This window comes from Hypanus sabinus, chromosome 13 (genome assembly GCF_030144855.1).
Source record: "Hypanus sabinus isolate sHypSab1 chromosome 13, sHypSab1.hap1, whole genome shotgun sequence".
In the NCBI taxonomy this organism is placed as follows: domain Eukaryota; kingdom Metazoa; phylum Chordata; class Chondrichthyes; order Myliobatiformes; family Dasyatidae; genus Hypanus; species Hypanus sabinus.
The window spans coordinates 101,158,760-101,181,163 of record NC_082718.1 but is presented as its reverse complement, the minus strand read 5'-3'; the positions used below and the strand labels follow the sequence as shown (position 1 = coordinate 101,181,163).

The 22,404-nt window shown below is 37.6% G+C and overlaps 1 protein-coding gene across 3 annotated transcripts in view; it reads left to right on the top strand.

Moving 5' to 3' along the window:
* The window catches only part of spring1 (SREBF pathway regulator in golgi 1), a 34,991-nt gene extending 21,418 nt beyond the window's left edge, over nucleotides 1-13,573 (top strand). For 2 of the 3 annotated variants that reach the window (XM_059988298.1, XM_059988300.1), the window contains 4 exons: nucleotides 8,933-9,089; nucleotides 9,315-9,466; nucleotides 10,591-10,704; nucleotides 12,047-13,573. In XM_059988298.1, the coding sequence (XP_059844281.1) occupies nucleotides 8,933-9,089; nucleotides 9,315-9,466; nucleotides 10,591-10,704; nucleotides 12,047-12,130 (507 nt within the window). In that variant the 3' untranslated portion in view covers nucleotides 12,131-13,573. Of the gene's footprint in view, nucleotides 1-2,199; nucleotides 2,230-8,932; nucleotides 9,090-9,314; nucleotides 9,467-10,590; nucleotides 10,705-12,046 lie in introns of those variants that run through there. The other variant, XM_059988299.1, reaches the window with a different exon arrangement.
* Nucleotides 13,574-22,404: the final 8,831 nt, after the last annotated feature.

Below are 22,404 nucleotides of genomic sequence, written 5' to 3'. Positions count from 1 at the left end.
TGTGCAGACGCTGTGCGCTGAGGTCCAGGAGCAGAAATCCCATTAACCAAGTATGATAAATATTTTAATTGCCTATTATTTTACTTATATTCATATTTTTTCATTGTTCAGTGAAATAGTCCTTTCATTTTTCAGGATGACAGCTGGCTGACGTTATTTTTGGTTTGCTGCTGGCGGAAAATTTAAGTTCGGCGTTTTTCATAAATACAAGAAGGACTCAAATAGACATTGAATATTTTACTTAAAAGTAACTTTCAACCCAACGTCTTTTTTTCGGAGTTCAAAATGTTTTTGTTGCATGCAGAAATGTAATTTCGTTTTCTCTGCAGGAGTTCATCAATTTCATAAATGCAACACATTATAGTTTGTTTATACATAGCATAAAGGCAAAAAAAACGTTGTATGCAGTGTTATTTCATTTTAAATGTCAAACGGGTTTTGCGGCTCCCAGTGTTTTCTTTTCTGTGGGAAACGGGTCCAAGTGGCTCTTTCAGTGGTAAAGGTTGCTGACCCCTGCCCTAGACGGAATGAGCTGAGCGAGCCTGAGGCGACCGTTACACGACCAAAACTGATAATCTGTCTCAATACCATATGCTTGTTCTCCCTCCTTACTCTTTAAGGTCTTTTGCTTCAAATAATTTTTCTATCTCTTTCCTTTAATATATTCGGTAATGTGGCCTCTACACCTCTCTTTGACAGTCAGTTCTACAGGTTCACAACCTACCAAGTGATGAAATTCCTCTTCATTTCAATCTTAAAACTCTATTTCCGTAACCTGAGACTGTGATGTTTCATTTCAAGCTCCCAGCCAAGGGAAGCACAATCCAGTCTGCCGAACCGCTGTTAGTGTTTTGTAAGTTTCACTTCGGTCTCCTTTCATCCTTCTAACTATAGTGAATAGTAATCTGGATGATGTAACTGCTTATCATACAAAGGTATCACCATTCCAGGATTCAGAACTCAGACTGGTGATTTCAGCCAAAGTATTTGATATAGTCATGATTCTGATACAGAAAATGTGACATCAAGTTGCATTGAGTAATTTTCCAAAAAATAGCAGAATGACAAATCATCGGCTGGTATAATTGGTAGGGTTTTAATATAGGCTGGAATATGAGGGAATATCATTTTTGCTCAATTAAAACAAGTTGTGAAACAAAATAGTTGTTAAATGTCACTAAGGCAACCATGGGGTTAGATCTAGGCCAGATGAAAAGGATTAAAGAAGTGAGATTGGAAATAGGCCATCCTTCACATAATATTTTTTGTCAACAAGAACTATATCTAAGAATAGTAAAAGTTATTTCTGGTTTTACAAAAGGGAAGTGATATATGAATCAATAAACTTGCTATCTTCATAGGGGAAAATTATTTACAGAAAGAGTTTGGGCATGAACATGTTTTAATTGACGAAAGTGCCACACTGCATATCTTTAAAATTCTGGGATGCATAAAGTAGATTTAGAAATTGAGAACATTGGTTCCATGTTAATAAGCCCTAAGCAATATTGGAGAAATGGCCGCCACTAATTACTGCCCCCTGTCACTACACACTTAGATTTTTCAGGGCTGGGTTGGGCAAACTGCAGTTTGCTCTGTATAGCCCAGGCTAACACTCAGACATTTAAAAAATTTTAACATTGAAGTAAATAATTGGAAAATAAAATCATAGTAAGTTAATTAAAATACAACACAATTAGATATAATTGAAACATGAAATAAAAGCAAAATTCTTTCTGAAAAGTGTTTTATTTTCCCATTTGCTTCATCGATCTGTGCCCTACAGACCTCATTGTGAGTGGAGATTTGGCTCCTGTCCTTAATGCTAGGGAATCCTAGCAAGATAGGGCAGCACTGCTGAACTTCATATAGGTACAAGCAGGGGAATGTGGAGGCCAAATCTGTCATTAAGTCCTGGAAAAGTGCATTCTGCCATGTATTTGCATGTCTGGGACTGAATTTGGTGTGAATTACTGGGACTGCTGGTCACAGCCAGTATGATCCACTGTAGCATATCAAAGTACTGGATGCGCAGGATAGTGCACCACTGGTAGCAGCTGATGCTGCAGCACAGACTGAGGAATTATGTTTATGATCAGTTTTGAATGGTATAGAGTAAAGTATGTGTCAAGACGATCTAATTCCTACATTGTTTCTTTTGCTGCAGGAGAAGGGAAAATTTTGCCTGTGGGTGGCAGCAGTTTGGTTTGAATAATGTGGTACTTGGAGGTTTGAACAATATTTCTATATAACTTTACTCTAAAAAAGATATGATTTAGTTTCAGGGCACAGGAGAGTGGTTTATACATGCTAAATGAAAACAAATGTTGAAATTTACTCAGTTGGTTCAATTGAGTTTGGTCTCTTTTTGTGCAGGCAAAGGGAAGACTGATGCCCAGAAAAGTCTTGATCTAAACAAAAAAACCCGAATCTCATTTTCTTTCTGTTTATTATTAAGTATTGTTGAGTACCAAGATGTTACAAACAAGAAGTAGAGATAAAGTATATGTTGTTCAAAGTTCATCCATGACTGTATAGTTGCTTCCATCCTTTTATCAACCTATTTTGCTTTAATTCACAACTGAAGTTTTGAAGATAGCTACTTTGCTGTGAAAGCCTAATCTGTGTCTGACTATTTTGGGGAGAAGCAAAAAGCCTATTTGGTTCGGTATCTGAAGGCGACTTCCAAGGATGGAACTAGGAGAAGCAGTGCTGGAGAAAGGGTGGGAGAAGTAGCTAGTTACCTTCTCAATTTGAGTAGTGTTTTTGAAAATTAAAATAATCACTGACATTATGATCATCTTTTTCATTGATGTATTGTTAGTTGGTCTCCTCTATGCCACCAGTTTTTCTTTGGATGGATCCAGACCCAAAATATGGAGTAGCGGTGACCTTTGTAGACACTTGCAAGGCTATGGAGATTTTCCCACATCTAACATGAGAACCTTAGCCTACAGAAGCGTGCCATTCCCTGAGGTCAACAAAGCTGAACTTTTTTAAAGCCTGTGCCATGAGCAGTGGATGTAATCTCATTGGTCCTCCATTCAGCCTTGAACTACCTTGACAACAGAAATACCTACATCAGGCTGCTGTTTATTGATTACAACTCAGCATTCAACATCATCGTCCACTCAGTGCTACTCATTAAGCTTCATACTTGCTCCTCTGTGCCTCCCTCTGCAAATGGATCCTTGACTTACACATCAGGACATCACAATCAGTGCAGATTGGAAATAACATCTGCTCGCTGACAATCAACACTGACGCACCTCAAGGATGTGTGCTTACCCTGCTTCTCTAACTCTCTCTATACCTGTGGTTGTGAGACTAGGCATAGCTCAAATGTTGTCTGTAAATTTGCCAGTAACATAATTGATGTTGACTGAATCTCAGATGGGGACGAGGAAGCATATGGGAGTGAGATTGATCGGCTGATTGAGTGGTGTCGCAACAACAACCTTGCACTCAATGTTAGTAAGACCAAGGAATTGATTGTGGACTTCATTGAAAGGAAATCGGGAGAACACACACCAATTCTTATTGAGCAGTCAGCAGTGAAAGTGTGAGCAGTTTCACTTTCTTGTGTATTAACACCTCTTGGGCCAACCTGTTGATGCATTTATGAAGAAGGCATGTTATCAATTATATTTCATTAAGTGTTTGAGGAGATTTAGTATGTCACCAAAGATACTAGCATATTCCTACTGTGGAGAGCATTCTAACTGGTTGCATCACTGCTTGGTATTGAGGCGTCATTGCACAGGATCGGAGAAAGCTACAGAGAGTTGTAAACTCAGCCAGCTACATTGTGGCACTAGTTTTCTCATCATTGACGGCATCTTCAAAAGGCAATGCCTCAAAAAGGCAGCATCCATCATTAAGGACCTCCACCACACCCAGGACATGCCACCTTCTCAACACTACCATCAGGGAGGAGGAATAATAGCTTGAAGACACATACTCAATGTTTTGGGAACAGCTTTCCCATTCTCCATTCAGGTTTCTGATTGATCCATCATGAACACTACCTCATTATTCTGTTATCTTTTTGCACTGCTTTTTACAAAAATATTTCTTATTGGAACTTAGTATTTGTATGTATTGCACTGTACTGCTGCTGCAAAACCACGAATTTGATGACATGTCAGTGAACCTGATTCTGATGTTTGCACAGAACCAGATAATGATCTTTTTCTCTTTGGATGTGTCCTGGAATACCTTCCATCCTGATTTGATTATCTGAAATGCTTGAATAAATCTCTCCATACTAGGTTACCCTGCATGCTTTTATTTGAAGGAACTGAAACAGAAACTGTAATAGGTGAGCTTTTAAACAGATGGGGCAAAGACAACTTCAACTGCTCCCTTGAGACATTGCCAAAACTTACTTCCATTTCCTTGGTAAGTCCTCTGAGGCTTGTAAAGCTCAAATAAATTTGGAGCCAATTTGAAAATACCCCATTAGCATCTCCTATTAGTGTGCGTCCATTTATGAAACCTTTATCTTCTTGCCTTAGTCTAAACACAGCTCTAATAAACCCTGAAATGTGCATATAGAGCTAGGTGGTGCTGCGCCTACTTTAATAATCTAGTGTTTTTATTTCTTTCTGCTTTAGCCTATGTGTTCTTGGGAGCTAATATTTCTCCCAGGCTTTGGAGCAGGCCACAGTCTCAAGCTGCCTAAATTTTGCACAGCTGAGACTTTGTGGCTGAACCTGCCTGCCTTTTCACTTCATTCCCATCTTTGTTTTAAAATATGCAACCATAACTTCTAAATCTGGACTAAAAATCTGGTCCTTTATCAACATTCTCTAAATGTACATTTGAACCAAGGTTTCAAAAATCTTCTTTTCTTCTTTATTCTTTTTGTCTATGGCTGTAATCCATTTCTAGCTAACATGATGTAGGTACTAATTCGTATTTAGTACCTACGAATGTGTTGTAGGTACATTCGTATTCAAGGCATTTTGCAAATGGGTGTTGAGTGATTATGGAAATAATCTTAATATAAATGTCCTACAATTAAATAGCTGACCCTCAATAATTTCTTAAGATTGTTCTGTAGAAATTACCACAAAGAAGACGTGGCAGTAATACATCAAAGTTAACACTTTAATGCATATTGGGGGGAAAAACTGAATGCTCTTGAAATTTGAATGTTATGTAAAAAGGAGATGGTGAATTATTTGATATTATGCATTAAAAAGTTAACAAATACAATTATTAAAAACATATAGGAACTCCTTTGTCTACTAGTTTCCATTAGCAAAACATTGGAAATAATATTTATGTAATTAGGATATGCTTTATGTTTTGACCGTTTGCTATTGGTAGTTGTCCACAATAAATCTTATCTATGTATCACTCACTCTGATATACTCTGGCCATATAGCAAGTAACTTAGGCATTTATTGGCAGATTGGTAACAATTCCAAACTAGGTCCACTGTTTTTCTGATCTTCATCTGGGTTATTTTTCAAATTGCTGCCTTTATAAACATTTTCAGGTCATGGCCCGTGTACATAAGAACTCTTGCAACAAACAACTAGCAAAAAATGCACTGTAAATGCATAGCTCCATGTTATATAGCCTTCTTTATGACCAGTTAATTGTTAATTCAGTAGTTCTTTTACCTAGTGATGATGCAGTTTAAATATTCAAACAGTATTTTTTAAAGATTCCACCAGACTATTTTTGTTTTCCGCTACCAGTGTGGCCTCTACCAGGTTCCAGGTTACACAAGTATAAGTTAACTAATAGCAACATCAATAGGTTTTAACAGATTTATTAGTGGATAAAATGTAGATGAACATGGGAGAAAATCTCCTCCGAATTATTTAGTAATTGAGATTAAGATGTGTGAAATAATTTATACGTTGATTAAGGATGTAGAGCAGATTAAAATATTCAGTTGTTATAGTGAGATTCATAAATAAATTGAGACTAGAGCACACAGAGGGAAGCATTATTTAAAGTTAAAATACATTAGCTTTCTTGAAGTCTACATTATTTGAAGTCTAGCAAGTGCGAATATTTTTTCTCTCATTTAACTATTTGTTTAATTGACAGGTCTCTAATGCCACCATTACATACAAGGAAGCAACGAGCACAAGAATAAATATCCTGACTTGTTCTTGTTATTCCTATATTAGCATATGCTTAGTTCTCTGGGGAAGTGTCCTTTAATATTAGGTGTAAGCAATGTACTTTTTGGGATCTCAGTCAGGTGAAACAGTGAAGTCACTAACCTGCAACAAGATCCCTACTTTTAGTAAAGAAAAGGACTTGAATTTTTATAGCACCTTGTGAGACCTTGGGACATTCCAAAGTGCTTTACAGCTGATGATCTGTTTTTGAACAGCAGTCAATTAATACACACATCTCACAAAGAGCAACAAGATTTATTGCACATTATCTATTTTTAATGATGTTGGTTGAGAGAAATATTTGTAAAGGCACCAGGAGAATTTCACTGAATAGAAGCTTGTGGCTTTATTTTCAATCTATCTGCATTTGCATTCAGTGTATAACGTCTTCAATAAAGGATTACCTTGAATGGTGCAGCATGTCTCAAAACTACATGAAGTGTCAGATTGAATTATGTATGCAAGCCTTAGGAAAAGAGGAACAAGAGGAATTCAACTTTGATTCTATATGGGTTAATAAATAGATTTTTATTTTACTTAGATACAGTATGATATCAGGCCCTTCCAACTCAATCAGCACCCATTTATACCCATGCGATCAATTAATCTCCTCAACTTTGGAATGTGGGAGAAAACTGGAGCACCCAGAGGAAACCTACATGGTCACAGGGAGAAGGGAGAAGGGACAAACTCCTTATAGACAGTGGTAGAATTGAAGTTGGGTCACTGGCACTGTAATAGCTTTGTGCTAACTGTACGCTACCATGTCATGAATCTGAATCTGTTTGACCATAATAGTACAGAAATATTTTCAAAATAGTAAAACACTGAGGTTTCGTTCAGCAATTTCCTCTCCAAATGGAATAAATAATATATCAAGTAGATCTTTCCAAAAGGCTCCAGTAGTTACCATTTGAATGTAATTGTAATAAGCCTAACCCTTGGAAGACAAATTCATTAGAAGTGTGTTGTATATAAAATGAAAGCTAGAATTTGTTAAGTCATTGTCTGAAGAATTATCTTTTCACTTTGAACTTGAATTCAACATTAGACTGGTTGCAAACCATTCAGCAGCAAAAAGTTATCAGATTAATATTTTTTAAAATTTTGTTTTTAATGAAGTAGCTGGCTATAGCAAAATACAGAATGGGAAAACAGAGTCTTAAAACAATCCATGCAAGCTAACCCATCCAGTTTGAGTTGGAAACGGTTTTATAGAGGCTTATAATGAGACTATTGCATCTGTTATCATGCCACATCTGCATGCAAAAAAGGGACAGACTGCAGGTGGGTGGTAGGATAATGCAGCCAAATAGATTCTTCCTCAAGCCCATGTATTATTTCCAGTTAGCTGCCACGAGAGTGATTGGAAGCTTCAACTGTATTATAACACTGATGATCTTGGACCATGACTGTTTTAAGCTTAAAGACCTTGTACTGAGTAAAATTTATTTAGAAGTCATGTTTTGGCTTTGTTTGTTTCTTGCAACAAGGTCTTGAAACAGTTGTGAGGTCATCTTTTTACTGTGATTCAGTTACAAAGTCTTGACTGTATTTGCACCTTTTATTTGAATACATGTCATCAAAAGTAGATTAGATTCTCCTTTAGCAAAATGAATAACATAGGAGATAGTACTCTTTAGATGTAGAAGTCAGAATATTAAAATGAAGGTTCTATAGCTAAAGTAGCTGAACCATGAGAGTAAAGATTCTGGCAAAAAAGTGAAAATCTGTTCACTGGATTTATATTTTCATTGTAATTACTTGTGAAAATTAATGCCCTGAGTGGTCTAACATTTGTAAAACATGAATCATAGTAATAGCTAAAGCTGTTAATGAGTGTTTTAATCATCAATTTAAGAAATTTTTTTAATTAAAATTGTCATTTATTCATAATGGCATTTTTTATAAACTGTTGTATATGCAACAGATGTTAAAAATTCTATATCTTGTCCAGACAATTAGTTGGGTTGTTAACACATTGGTGTCATGCTACCACTTTACTGCCATGCTGAATTTCATAGTATTTGAGCAGTTATGCAACATTAATTTCATTTTTTAAAGTAAGTAAAACTAAATCGACCAAAATAACAACTGTAGTTTCGTTTGTAATAAAAAATCATGAAATCACATCTGTCACCCCCTCCCCTTATCACCACCATCAACCTTCCACCATTCTATAAGAATTGGTTAAGAATGTCATTCTTAGGATTTCAGTGATGGGCACAACAGTTCAAATAAACACACAGTATTCATTTGAAGATCTAGCAGATAACATTTGGGCTGAATTGTTGTCAGTAAGTCCAACACATCTGGCTATGGCTCTAGTATTGATTTCTTTCTTTGTTCAGTAATGGTTTTATCTTACAAACTCTATCCGAGTATGTGATCACGTTATATAAAGTGAGTGCTGAATAGATTATTGAGATGAAAGATTAAAATGAACTTACGTATGTTTCCTTCATTTTTCTGAAGTAGAAGCCTTGCCTAGTTGGTTTAAAAAAGGTTAGAACTGTTCTTTTGTCCAGTTTTGTCCAGCCCTTGTATCCAAAGCGATCTCTTTAAAATTGTTTTATCTCATCTGAGAGGTTGCTGTGTGCCAGTTGACCTGTGTTCCTATTATAATGGACATATTACTTCAAAAAATATTTTCATTAGTTGTGCAATTAGTAAGACACCTCAAGATTAGGAAAGACTTAAAACATTTTCAAATATTATTGATGATGAATGGAAAGATGAGAGCCATGATTCTTTTTTGTACTTTCTCTCTTGCTTAATGCCTTTAGGAGGAAAGAACAGTTCTCGACAGAAATTTGTTGCAGCTTCGAGGCCCTGAACGGCGAATCGTATGGAAAGTGCGTTTTAACCTGGGTAACAGCAGTAGACAGAATGCACAGTGTCGAAACTCCATCCAGGGTAAACTACTAATTACAGATGAACAAGGTGAGGAAATACACCATGGCCTATTTCCTTCCATTGAACATATCCACCTACTCATTTTTTAAAAATATAATCGTCTATTTGTTGTCATGTGATGTTTTTAAAAAAAAGTTTGATAATGTTCTGAACAATATTCTATAATATTTTGAATTTGTTTCTTTCATAGGACAAGCTGTACAAATCCTAAAATATATTTGGAGATTTAGCATCATTTCCTTTTTATTGCAGGCTATATCTGTGAAAGGAAGAACTTGCTTGTAAATGGCTGCTGCAGCATAAATGCTCCAAGCACGAAATTATATGCATGTGACACCTGCCTACCTAATGACTGCTGCAGTGTGTATGAGTACTGTGTTTCTTGTTGCCTTCAGCCAAATAAAGTAAGAAAATATATTCTATCATGGTACAGATGTTTGGCAGTTTATTAATAGTAAATGTTGAGTTGAATTACTAGCATTCTGTTGGCACAATTATAGTTAAACATTTGAATGCTTTAGTGTTTAAAAGCAGTTGTACTTTTAAAATGACGTGAAAACGAGTTGAGCCAGCCCAACTCCACCATGCAGAGTAAGGTGCCTCCCTCAGCTAATCCAATTGCTTGCCTTTGAGTCCTATCCCTCTAAAACCTCTCCTATTTATGTACTTTTCCAACTGCTTTTTAGTTGGAAATGTTGGAAATTTAGTTACAATGTTTTTTAAACATTGTAACTGACATCCATTCAACCACTTTCCCTGGTAGTTATTCTATATTCCCACCATCCTCTGTGTGGAAAAACTTTCCCCTCAGGTTCCCTTTAAATCGTACCACTGTCCTATGTTCAGTAGTTGTAGTTTCCCCTACCTTAAAAAAAAGAATGTAACCATTCACCTTATCTACGCATTTATGATTTTTTAAACCCGTATAGGTCATCCTTCTGTGTTCTTTGCTTCAGGAAAACAGTATCAGCCTATCCAGTCTCTCTGCATTACTCAAACCACCCAGTCCCAGCAATAACCTTGTGATTCTTTCAAAGCCAGTCAAAGGCTGGGACTCTGCAGGTTACTCATTACACTACACTGTACGATCTCTACTCTTTAGGAAAGGTGAGGGAGTCGGCAGTGAGTCTCTGCAATGGGCCTGTTTCCACTTGCCTTATCCCAATTACACTAATTAATAGTCAGTGTTTATGTTACAAACAATATTTTACTGTCTGTAATGGCTGAAAAATACTTAGGGGATATTGAGCTTGATCATTACATATAGTTAAAAACAGCCTGGCAGTAAAAAGTATTAATATTTCATCCATCTAAGTAGATCATCCATTAAATAAGTAATATTGCTTTGCTGGGAATTGACCTGAAAAATTCTTTACTTCACTAATATTCTGATGAGTTAATCATTGAAAAGTATAGTATCACATGAATTAATTCTTTATGAATTAACCTTACAGATTGCCTTATTTTTGGATAATATTTGAAATATTTTATTGCTAACTGCATTTATAATTTGCCTTCTTATTTTCAGCAACCTCTATTAGAACGCTTCCTGAACAGGGCTGCAGAAGCCTTCCAGAATCTGTTTACAGCAATTGAGGACCACTTTGAGCTCTGCCTGGCAAAGTGCAGAACTTCTTCTCAGGTTTGTAATGAATTAATTTCTGGAGACTCTGAGTTAGTGATAAAAATGTGTAATAGAAATGCATGACATGCATCATTAAGTTCAATTTCCCATTTTTTGTGCATACTCTTTATTTGGAATACCATCCTACAGTTACAATTCCATTTTGTTATTTCAGATAACTGCAAAACCTATTTACCTTTTGATAGCTGGCTAACTTTCAAAAGGGCTGCATTTAGTTTTAAATCTTAACCATGTCAAATTACACCAAATAATTTTTAATGTTCATATATCCAAACATATTGGAAACTTATTTTCCTAAAGATTTGTAGCTTGAAAGTGTACCTTGGACTGCTGAATGCAGTATGATATTTCTGATAAAATCAGATTGAATTTCCTCACTGTCAAAATCCCTGGAACGACATATAAACACAGTGAAGCATTCCAAAAGAATTTTCAGGCTCCACAACACAATACTTTTCTATACCTCAATATTTAAGCATCAGGGTTATATATTACCCAACTGAATGAATTTCAAGTTGTTTAGTTGTGAAGAAACCCATGACAATATTGTCATTCAGGGACATTGGCACAGAAAGTATTGAGAAACTATCAGAGAACTCTTGACCTACCAATCACAAAGGTCCTTCTGCTCTGCTATGGAAAACATAATCAGTACTAGTGTGAGAATGAATGGGGCTGAGGGAGACAGAGGAAAGGAGGACTGAATATGGAGATATGGAGGGGAACTGATGGATGAGGAGGGAGGGAGGGAGGAGGGAAGGGACTGATGGAAGAGAAAACTGAAGGAGAGATAAGTTGAGGAAGGGGATTCATCTAGATTATTTCAAGAGTGAGTGTCTGTGTTAAAATGAGTGTGCACAGCTACTATTGCATCTAGGAGTGTGTGTCTGTATGTGCATCTAATGAACCCATAAAGCAGACCCTGATCTTCAATCGTATTGCATTTCCTTACCAACTTTGAAAGAATTTGTTCTATCAAGTCTTTCTGGTAGCTGGTGTGCCATGACCACTCCTTACTAAAAGAAGTCACAGACAGGCATCTCAACACTTCTCCAAATGTTGGAGTGTAAGTAAGTCACCCTCAAGCCCAAACGACTACCAAAGATGCCATTTGGTATTGCACAGTTCCCAAAAAGTATTACTAACTAATTCATTTGCTGAATGTCAGTAAGACCCGTGATATTTTCATTTGACTTACTTGACTTTCTGAGCTGATTCTTACAGCTTACTGAAGGCTTCACTGATTGAAGGTTGGTGCTGCAAGGATTATTGTTTGATGACAGTGCCTTCAAGCTTGCTCTTTTCAAAATAAGTACATACATGTTTTTCCTCCTTGTAGAGTGTTCAACATGAAAACAACTACAGAGACCCTGCTGCAAAATATTGCTACGGAGAAGATTTACCAGAGTTACTTCCACTGTAACCTACATTGTTAAAATGGGAATTACACAGTAACAAAAGCATATTTTGTTTGGGCAAACTTTCATTGTGGAAGGAATACAGATTTTCTTATTATAAGAAACTACAGTAGTTTTATTTACTTTACCAGTATTTAATTATTTATTTAGTTTTAACTTTTGAACTGCCTTGATTGCAGCAATCAAGGCAACCAAATGCCAAACAATATCCATCCAAATCTGTAATTAGTATTGTGGTGAATATTGCAGCCTGAGCAGACTACTGCCAGCAAACAAAGAATCATCTGCTACATTAATTACAGTTTATTTGCATATTTGGAAATTAATCTGTGCAAGATATGTAAATATATGCATATGTTTATTAAAATTAAAATGTACAGAACATTTGATTTATGAGCTGTTCAGGCTTCTTGATTGTCACTTTAAGTCTTTACAATTCATGAAGGTGGCTAATATTTTTGAGATGAGTGAGCTAGGATATTTGATTCTGCAAAGTTGAATTGTTTTAGTGAAGTGTAGAATGCAAACTTTGGAGAGTGCTTGGATTGCTAATATTAAATTATCTCTAATTAACCTGATAAATATTGTGCTTACTGTGTAATATTCTATATTGATAATATATCATCAATAAAAATGGGGTTAGAAATTTGTGTTCAGTGGAATTGCTGTAGTAATGAATTCACATTAAATTTGTTCTTTGAAGTCTATATAACAAAATTTCCGAAGCCAAGTTCCTTGTGCATTATTACATCATTTAGTACATGCAACAGAGAAGTTTTTATCCTGTGATATCTTACTTGATTTACACAAGCTAAAGAACATTGGAAATCTCTGGATGTTCCTGATAATGTCAGCACTTTGAAGGTGACAACCCATTAATCTGTGAAAGATAAAACAAAAGTTTAGGGGGCCATTTTCTACAATGTAGATAAAATTTTAAAAAATAGGGAATAGGGCAAATTTGAGTTTCCTGACATGGCTCTTGAAAAAGGCAGTTGAACTGAGAAAAAGGAAAGAAAGCAATTGTGGAGCTGCAGATAAAATGAGCCCATTTGTCGTAATAATCTTAATTTTATTATATATATTCATTGAATATTCAAGGTTAAAAGGCATTTACCGTGCATTATCTTTTTCCATTGAGTGTCCAAGCTGTTGAGTTCGATGTAAAGGATTAATAAATGAAAAATGTTAAAAAGAGACAGTTTTTCTGTATGTTTTTGTATTAAAGACATTATGATGTAGAGAGTATTATCCTGAGGGCTGAAATAAATCATGTGCTTTCATGTTTTAAAAATTTCATATGTGAAGTTTCTATTAACTTAATATAATCTAATTTATTTTGTGTATGCAATTGAATTGATATGTGACTACAATATGTAAAATCATATTTTTGATGTCACTGGAATAATGTCAAATTAAATGACAGTCATGAAAGTTGACATCTGTAATTTGTAACCAGTCTCAGTATTTTGTGACATTATTTAATGTCTTGGCCTCCTGTTCACCATGCCTGCCTCATCCCCATCCTTGAGAGCACTTCAGTTGTTGAATCAGCCTCATTTACGATGATTAAATGTGCACTGCCATTGGAGGTATTGGTTTGAGACTGGTGTCTGCAGTTCATATTTCATTCAAACAGTAATCTTTGCGCAGCACCGCTGATATCCTTGGTTAGATTGCGAACTATGCTGGTCAGGAGAGAACGCATTCTGAATTGGACTTCGTTCCAACTGGGAGTAAAAGTCTACTGTTTGCATATTTAAATTGAGGTCAGCTGTGTTTTAAAAAAAAGCTCCAGTACTCAGAACCAGTTTATAAATAAGGTTTGACAATTCAGTAGAATTTCAAGTAGAACACTTCTCATAGCAATGGCATATGTCTGCTTCCACGGTTCACATTGGAACAGATTTAACAAAGTGAAAATGACCAAACTAATGTGAAGTCTAAAATATAAATGCATCTTTCATGGCATTGTCTTCTGGTATGTATTTCATCTTCCTGGGGTTTACTGAATGGAAGTCATTTCCCTCCAATGTCAGTATTATTTATTCAGATTACATAAATAAAAAAAAATAAATACTATTCCTTTAAATAATTTTATAATGGGGAAATGCTTCAAATGTGCGGGCCACTTTTAATTAATCCTTGCACCAAAAATACATTATCCAACCAAGTTGGAACGTAAGCACATTTTAATGCTCATTTGAATTAAGTGGCATGAGTAAGAGACTAATGAGAAAATCTGCAGATGCTGGACATCCGAACAATGCACATAAAATACTGGAGGAACTCAGCAGTCCAGGCAGCATCTAGGAAAAGACTACAGTTGACGTTTCAGCCAGAAATGTTGACTCTTTTCCTAGAATGCTGCCTGGCCTGCTTAATTCCTCCAGCATTTTGTGTGAATAGGAGACTCAATTTACAGTAGAAAGATAATGTCAATAGTCTTTTGGGCATAGTGGTTTCAGAATATGATGATGAGGTGAAAAAGTAAGGTACAGGATCAGCATAATCATACTGAATGGGGGAAGCAGGCTCAAAAGAGCTCTAAGACTTATTTCTACTGTTTTTTTACATTAAATCTAAAGTTTAATTTAGAAAAAGCTTGATTGAGTTCTGGTCTTTGGATGTCATTAAGAAACTTCATAAGAGGCAAAAAATAACAGCTAATTTGTTTTAAGCTTTTGGAATTTTTTTACCATTTAGTCGAGCAAGAATCTTGACTAAATTTATATGGTGTTTCTGGGAAATTAGAATTTTAGCTTTTGAAGGGATTATTCTCAGATATAAGCAAGTTATTTAAAGGGTTTAGTTTCACTGCTGAAATGCTGACTGAGCCAGCCATTTTAACATCATAAACAGCTTACTTGTGAATAATGCATTAACCTTGAGACAATGGGAAATGAGTGAGAATATCAGAGTAGTTTGCATGCTGATGCTGACATTGGGTTTTCATCACACCTGACAGAGGCTTTGTGCGATATTGTTGCCTTGATATTTTCATTTATTGACTTACATTAAACCTAAAAATGTATGGTTTTTGCTCCTCCTTAATAATGCCTGGATTAAGCCCAGATATGGCTTCGACTGAGAAGCCCTTTATGAAATAAGAGGCAGTTCAATACTTTGGAAACATGATTTGGCATGCTTTATTGCATCAATTGGACTCCATCTGCAATATTTATCTGTATATCCTTTGACTGAAGCTAAAGAGCAATTTACTTAGTTTTGAAAATGTGAGGATTCGCAATTGTTAATTTTTTTTCTCACTTGGAAAATGAGGTTCTGCATTTGAAAGTAGTAGGTTCCTTGTGCACAAATTTGTACATGTGAATCAGCTCTCAGGCAGCCGCTTTCATGTCCCACAGCTGTCCTACATTAAACAGGCAGGAGTCTAACTAGGGAAACCATTTGTAATTTTGATTAGAATATACAAAGGGAACTGTTTTGAATGTCAGCAGAGGTGTGAATATCTGGGTTGGAAATTGATAGCTGGTCCATTACCACCAATTTTATGACAGCAGAATTTGAAAGTTGCCCCTAAGGATACAAGGAACCTGGTACTACTTTCTGCAGCTGTTGAGAGATGGTAAATAGTAAGCAACAGACTACTTCCAAAATATGTGCTTTCTAAGGAACAAGGTTGCTATTTCCAAGCTTCTCAAATCTCCTGACACATTATGGCCTGTTCTCACCAGCTGCAGACCCACTTTTCTCCCCTGCCACCTGGCAACAATACTCGCTCTGAAAGGCTTTGCCTGCCGGCTGATTCCATGCAATAATTTCTGGATGGCTGGGCAAGGTGTGGCTGCTTACCCATTTGATATCTCCTGCCCACTGCAGGCCCAAAACAGAAAGCAGTTCGTTCTCCCACATGGTGCACTGAATCCAAAGACAATGTTACGCCTGTTGCACCCATCCCACATTTGGCCTGTAACAGATTTCTGCATTTTTTTTCTCTTATTCACCTGAATTCTTCCCAGCTGGGCTCCTCTTCATTGCCTACAGGCCCACTCACTACATGCCTTCCCTCCCATTGGCAAACAATACCAGAAATGACAAGAGTGCAGTATTAAATATGGAGTTTTTAGTGTGCACTAGATTTTCTCTTGGGTCTAGGGCTTTGTTCTTCTGTTTTATGGCACCACATTCTCCCACGATCTGGAAAGTTAGAGCCATGTTTGCGCCTGACAGCTCCCATATACCACCTTCAATGCTTTCACTGGATTTTTCCTGGTGATGGTCAGTTCTGTGCACTTTATGCATTTTGAGCCTCTGAGATATCGCTGTCATTTGGAATAAAATATGAAATAATCAGATATCCCACCCTCTTTTCCTTGGAGCATCCTTAAATAATGCTCCAGCTCTGAATCTGAACCTAAGTCAGGGTAGAGATACTTGGTAAAAGAGCTGTTATCTGGAACAATCACTCTGTCCATAAATTCCCACTTACTGCAATCCTGCTACACTGACTGAATTTTTAAAATGCATTTATTGATTTACTGTTTATCATCTTTTATGCTCATTGAATCACCTTTAATTCTAAATTAATACTAAATTAGCTATTTCCATTGTTCATGTTGGTACATTTAACCTATTCCATCTGTTTACTTATTTAATGTTGATCTTTAGCTTTGGCTCTTGACTGTAGGTAATTTGTTTTGGAGTATCTATCTTGCAGTTAAATAATTAAACACTTAGCTTTTATGCCTCCAGCTCTGCCTTTCCTCCCACTGACTATGGTATCAGATTTTCAAATCAAACCTGATAATGCTATTGGCTCCACATAAATCAATAACAATTTACCTTTAGGGTCTTCTTTGGCAATGGCCCCATTTAGATCTGGATGAGCCAAGGACAGTTCTGTCCCAATTCTTAGATTTAAGAGAATTGACTGTTTTAGACAGGTAGGTGATTGACCCACTCAATGATAACTGCTTTGGAGAAGTTACTGGCCAGAATATTGGTACTAACTGATTGGTAAGCTATTTTGGGGTTGCTATTGTCCCGATTGTACCAAATCACTTCCAGTTAAAATTTAACCTTTGTTTCAGGTGCATGAGATGAATGACTTCAACATCGTAGATGATTTTTCTTAAAACTGAAAAGAACAATTTTATAATTCACTGTGTCACCCAGTGCTCCATCCCATTAATGCAAATAATATTAATGATTATTTTGAATAATATGGTATTTGCAAGTGAGTGCATATATTTTTAGTGTCTTACTAACACAGTTTAAGATGACATAAATTGCTTGTAAATGAAATATGATCATATTTAATAAAACCACAGGGAATAGCCTGTATATAATATTAATAAACCTATTTTCCTAACTCCTGATTAATTATTTCCTTAATCTATTACTTTAATCTTAATCATGAATCAAAATTAATATCTAACATTGATCATAAGAACAAAAATAAAAACAGCACTGCTGGGAAGTCAAAACTCTCAGTGATTTATTGAAAGGATCCTATCTGAAATCAGCTCAGAGTTCTATGGAAAGACTCGTTGGTTGTAGTATGATCAAACCACACATATGATGATTAATACGGGGAGAAGGCAAGAGAATGGGGTTGAGAGGGAAAATAAATCAGCCATGATCAAAGCAAATCAGATTCAATGGGCCAAATGGCCTCATTCTGCTCCTATGTCTTATGGTCTAGTATGAAGTCTGGGAATAAATTAGCTTTGAAAGCTAATCAATGCAGAAAACATCAAAAATGCCATGAACCTCTGAATCTCATGATCATAGCAATTGCCTAGAAATAATAAAGGTAACTAGAATTCAATGGTTACTACTATTTGCTATTCTGAAAGGGAAACATAGGATTGCTGAGTTAATCGTCTTTCAAGTAGTAAATTAGTTATAATTAGGAGAAATATTTTGTAAGTGGTTTGCCGATTACCTGCTTTATAATACGACTTGAAAACATGATTTGTTTACAATAGTTTACCTTCCTTCGTGAATGAATTCTCACTGTTATATGCTACCAAGCATGGAGAACAACATTAATTTGAATAAGAGGTTAAGAGACCATAAGACATAGGAGCTGAATTAGGCCATTTGGCCCATTGACTGTACTCCTCTATTTCATCATGGCTGATCCATTTTTCCTCTCAGTCCCAATCTCCTGCCTTCTCCCCCATAACACCTCATGCCCTGACTAATCAAGAATCTATCAGCCTCCTTCTTAAATGTGCATACAGACTTGGCCTCCACAGCTGCCTGTGGCAATGAATTCTACATATTCACCATTCTCTGGATAAAGAAATTTGTCGTCATTCCCATTTAAAAAGGACACCCCTCTATTCTGAGGCTATGTCCTCCAGTCTTAGACTCTCCCACCATAGGAAATATCCTCTCCACATGCACTCTAGCAAGACCTTACCCCATTCGATAGGTTTCAATAAGGTCAGCCCTAATTCTTCTGAATTTCAGTGAATACAGGACCAGAGCCATCAACTCCTCTTCATATGAAAAGCCGTTCGAACCTGGAATCATTTTTGTGAACCTCCTTTGAATACTCTCTGTGTGGGGCCTCACCAATGATTTATAAAGTTGCAACATTACATCTTTGATTATATATTCTGGTCCGCTTGAAATGAATATTCACATTGCACTTCCTCACCACAGACTCAACCTGCAAATTTTCCTTTAGGGAATCCTGCACAAGAACTCCATAGTCCCTTTACACCTCAATTTTTTGTATTTTTTCTCTATTTAGAAAATAAGTCAGCACTTTTATTTCTTTTACCAAAGTGCATGACAATACACTTCCTGACACTATTCTATCTGCTGCTTCTTTGCTCATTCTTCTAATCTCTTTAAGTCATTCTGTAGCCTCTCTAGTTCCTCAAAGCTACCTGCCTCCCCTCCACCTATCTTCATATTGTCTGCAAACTTTGCCGTAAAGCCATCAATTTCATCATCCAAATCATTGATGTATAATGTAAAAAGAATCTGTCTCAACACAGACCCCTGTGGGGTCACCGGCAGCCATCAGAAAAGTCTTCCTTCATTCCCACTCTTTGCTTCCTGCCAGTCAGCCACTGCTTTATCCGCTAGAATCTTTCCTGTAATACCTTGTAGCTTGTTAAGCAGCCTCATGTGTGGTACCTTGTTAAAGACCTTCTGAAAATCAAAGTACACAACATCAAGTGATTCTCCTTTGTCTTTCCTGCTTTTTTTCCAAAAATTCCAACAAATTTGTAGGCAAAATTTTCTCTTGAGGAAATCATGCTGACTATGGGCTATTTTATCATATGCCTCCAAGTACACTGAAACCACATCTTTAACAATCAACTCCAACGTCATCCTAACCAATGAGGTCAGACTAACTTGCCTATAATTTCCTTCCTTCTGCCTCTCGCCCTTCTTGAAGAGTGGAGTGACATTTGCAATTTTCCAGTTTTCCGGAACCATACCAGAATTGAGTGATTCTTGAAAGATCATTACTAATGCCTCCACGATCTCTTCAGCCACCTCTTTCAGAACTTTGCTAATGTCTTCTATGTTGAAGACTGACACAAAATACTTATTCAGTTCATCTGCCCTTTCCTTTTACCCCATTACTACCTCTCCAACATCAATTTCCAGTGACCTGATATGCATTCTTGCCCTTCTTTTACACTTTATGTATCTGAAGAACGTTTTGGTATCTTCTTTCATATTATTGGCTAGCTTACTTTCGTATTCCATTGTTACCTTCTTAATGACTTTTTTAGTTGTCTTCTGTTGGTATTTGAAAGCTTCCCAATCCTCTAACTTACCGCTAATTTTTGCTATATTAAATGCTCTCTCTTTGTCTTTTATGTTGGCTTTGACTTCTCTTGTTAGCCATAGTTGTGTCATCTTGCCTTTAGAATACTTCTTTCTCTTTGGGATGTATATATCCTGTGTCTTCTGAATTGCTTTCAGAAATTCCAGCCATTGCTGCTCTGCCATCATCCCTGCCAGTGTCCTTTTCCAATCAATTCCGGCCAACTCCTCTCTCACTGGAATAATTCCCTTTATTCCACCATAATACGGATACATCTGACTTTAGCTTCTTCTTCTCAAAAAGACAACAAAATGAAATAATTTTCCCATTAATAATCGGAAACTTGATGGGCTGAATGGCCTCCTTCTGCTCCTACATCTTATGGTCTGTGGTCTTAATAAATGCAGAATTTAAACATAGAGTTGTACAGCGTGCTGGGATGTGTATCTTAACATTGCTAATTCTATTTACCTGCATTAGTTTTTATCCCTCTATGCCATTCCTATTCAAATATCTATCCAAAAGCCTTTTAAAGATCATTGTATCTGCTTTAACCACCTCCTCTGGCAGCTCGTTCCAGGTAGTTACCACCTCACTTTGAACAACTTGCCACTCCAACCTCTTATACATTTCCTTTTGTTGTCAACCTGCATCCTTCTATCAATGCTTTGGTGTAGTGTGGGGTTGTGGCTTACTTGCCAGTTGAAAACTGCCTCTGCCGTGTTGATTGGTCAGCTTCAAGCTGTAGCAACTTTTCCCATTGGTTGCCTTGTGTGCCATGGCATCTAGTGGTCCAGTTTCAAGAACCTCAGGGGTATAAAGAATAGCACATGTGAGGCATGATGCTGAACTCTTCTTCCGTCGCCTATGTCTCCAAGCCTACTACTTTAACAAGGATTTCCCGCCCCCTGTTGATGACCCTTCCCCCGTCTTCAAGCCTCCTCCTCCTCCTCCTCCTGGACACCCCCACCGGGCCTTCTACCCGCACTTGATCTTTTCATCTCCAACTGTCGCTGAGATATCAACCATCTCAACTTCACCACTTCTCCCTCCTGTTCCAACCTCACCCCCTCTCTCCGCACTAATCCTAACCTCACCATCAAACCCGCAGACAAAGATGGTGCCATATTGGTCTGGCGGACAGACCTCCACCTCACTGAGGCCAAACGGCAGCTCTCTGACACCTCCTCTTACTGACCCCTGGAACAGGACCCCACCAAAAAACATCAAACCATTGTCTCCCGTACCATCACTGCCCTTATCAACTCCGGAGACCTTCCATGCTCAGCCAAAAAACTCATAATTCCCACATTCCGCACTGCTTGGTTTTATCTCCTCCCCAAGATCCATAAGCCTGACTGTCTGGTAGGCCCATAGTTTCGGCCTGCTCCTGCCCCATTGAACTTCTATCTGCCTACCTGGACTCCATTTTGTCACCCATAGTTCAATCCCTCCCTACCTACATCTGGGATACATCCCATGCCCCTCCACCTCTTCAATAACTTCCAGTTCCCCGGTCCCGACCGCTTCATTTTCATCATGGATGTCCAGTCCTTATACACTTCAATTCCCCATCCAGAAGGTCTCAAAGCCTTCCGCTACTTTCTAGACAATAGACCTCACCAGTTCCTCAACACCACCCCACTCCTCAGGCTGGCGGAACTGGTACTCACACTTAATAACTTCTCTTTCGGCTTCTCCCACTTTCTTCAGACCAAGGGTGTAGCTATGGGCACTTGCATGGGTCCCAGCTATGCCTGCCTCTTCGTAGGTTATGTGGAACAGTCTATGCTCCAAATCTATACTGGTACTGCTCCCCAACTTTTCCTTCGCTGCATTGACGACTACATTGGTGCTGCTTCCTGCACCCATGCTGAGCTCGTCAATTTCATCAATTTTGCCTCTAACTTCCACCCAGCCCTCAAGTTCACTTGGTCCATCTCGGACACTTCTCTCCCCTTTCTCGATCTCTCAGTCTCCATCTCTGGAGACAGACTGTCCACTGACATCTATAAACCCACTGACTCTCATAACTACCTCGACTGTACCTCTTCCCACCCTGCCAAATGTAAAAATGCTATTCTCTATTCCCAGTTCCTCCGTCTCTGCAGCATTTGCTCAAAGGATGAGGCTTTCCATTCCAGGACATCCCAAATGTCTTCTTTCTTTAAGAATCGTGGTTTCCCTTCTGCCATCATCAATGATGCCCTCACCCGCATCTCCTCCATTTCCCGCACTTCAGCCCTCACCCCATCCTCCCGTCACCACAACAGGGACAGTGTTCCCCTTGCCCTTACTTATCACCCCACCAGCCTCCGGATCCAGCATATTATCCTCCACAACTTCTGCCACCTTCAACAGGACCCCACCACTAAGGAATCTTTCCCTCTCTACCCCTCTCTGCTTTTCACAGGAATTGATCCCTCCGCGACTGCCTTGTCCACATGTCCCTCCCTACAGATCTCCCACCTGGTACTTATCCCTGCAAGCTTAAGTGCTACACCTGTCCCTACA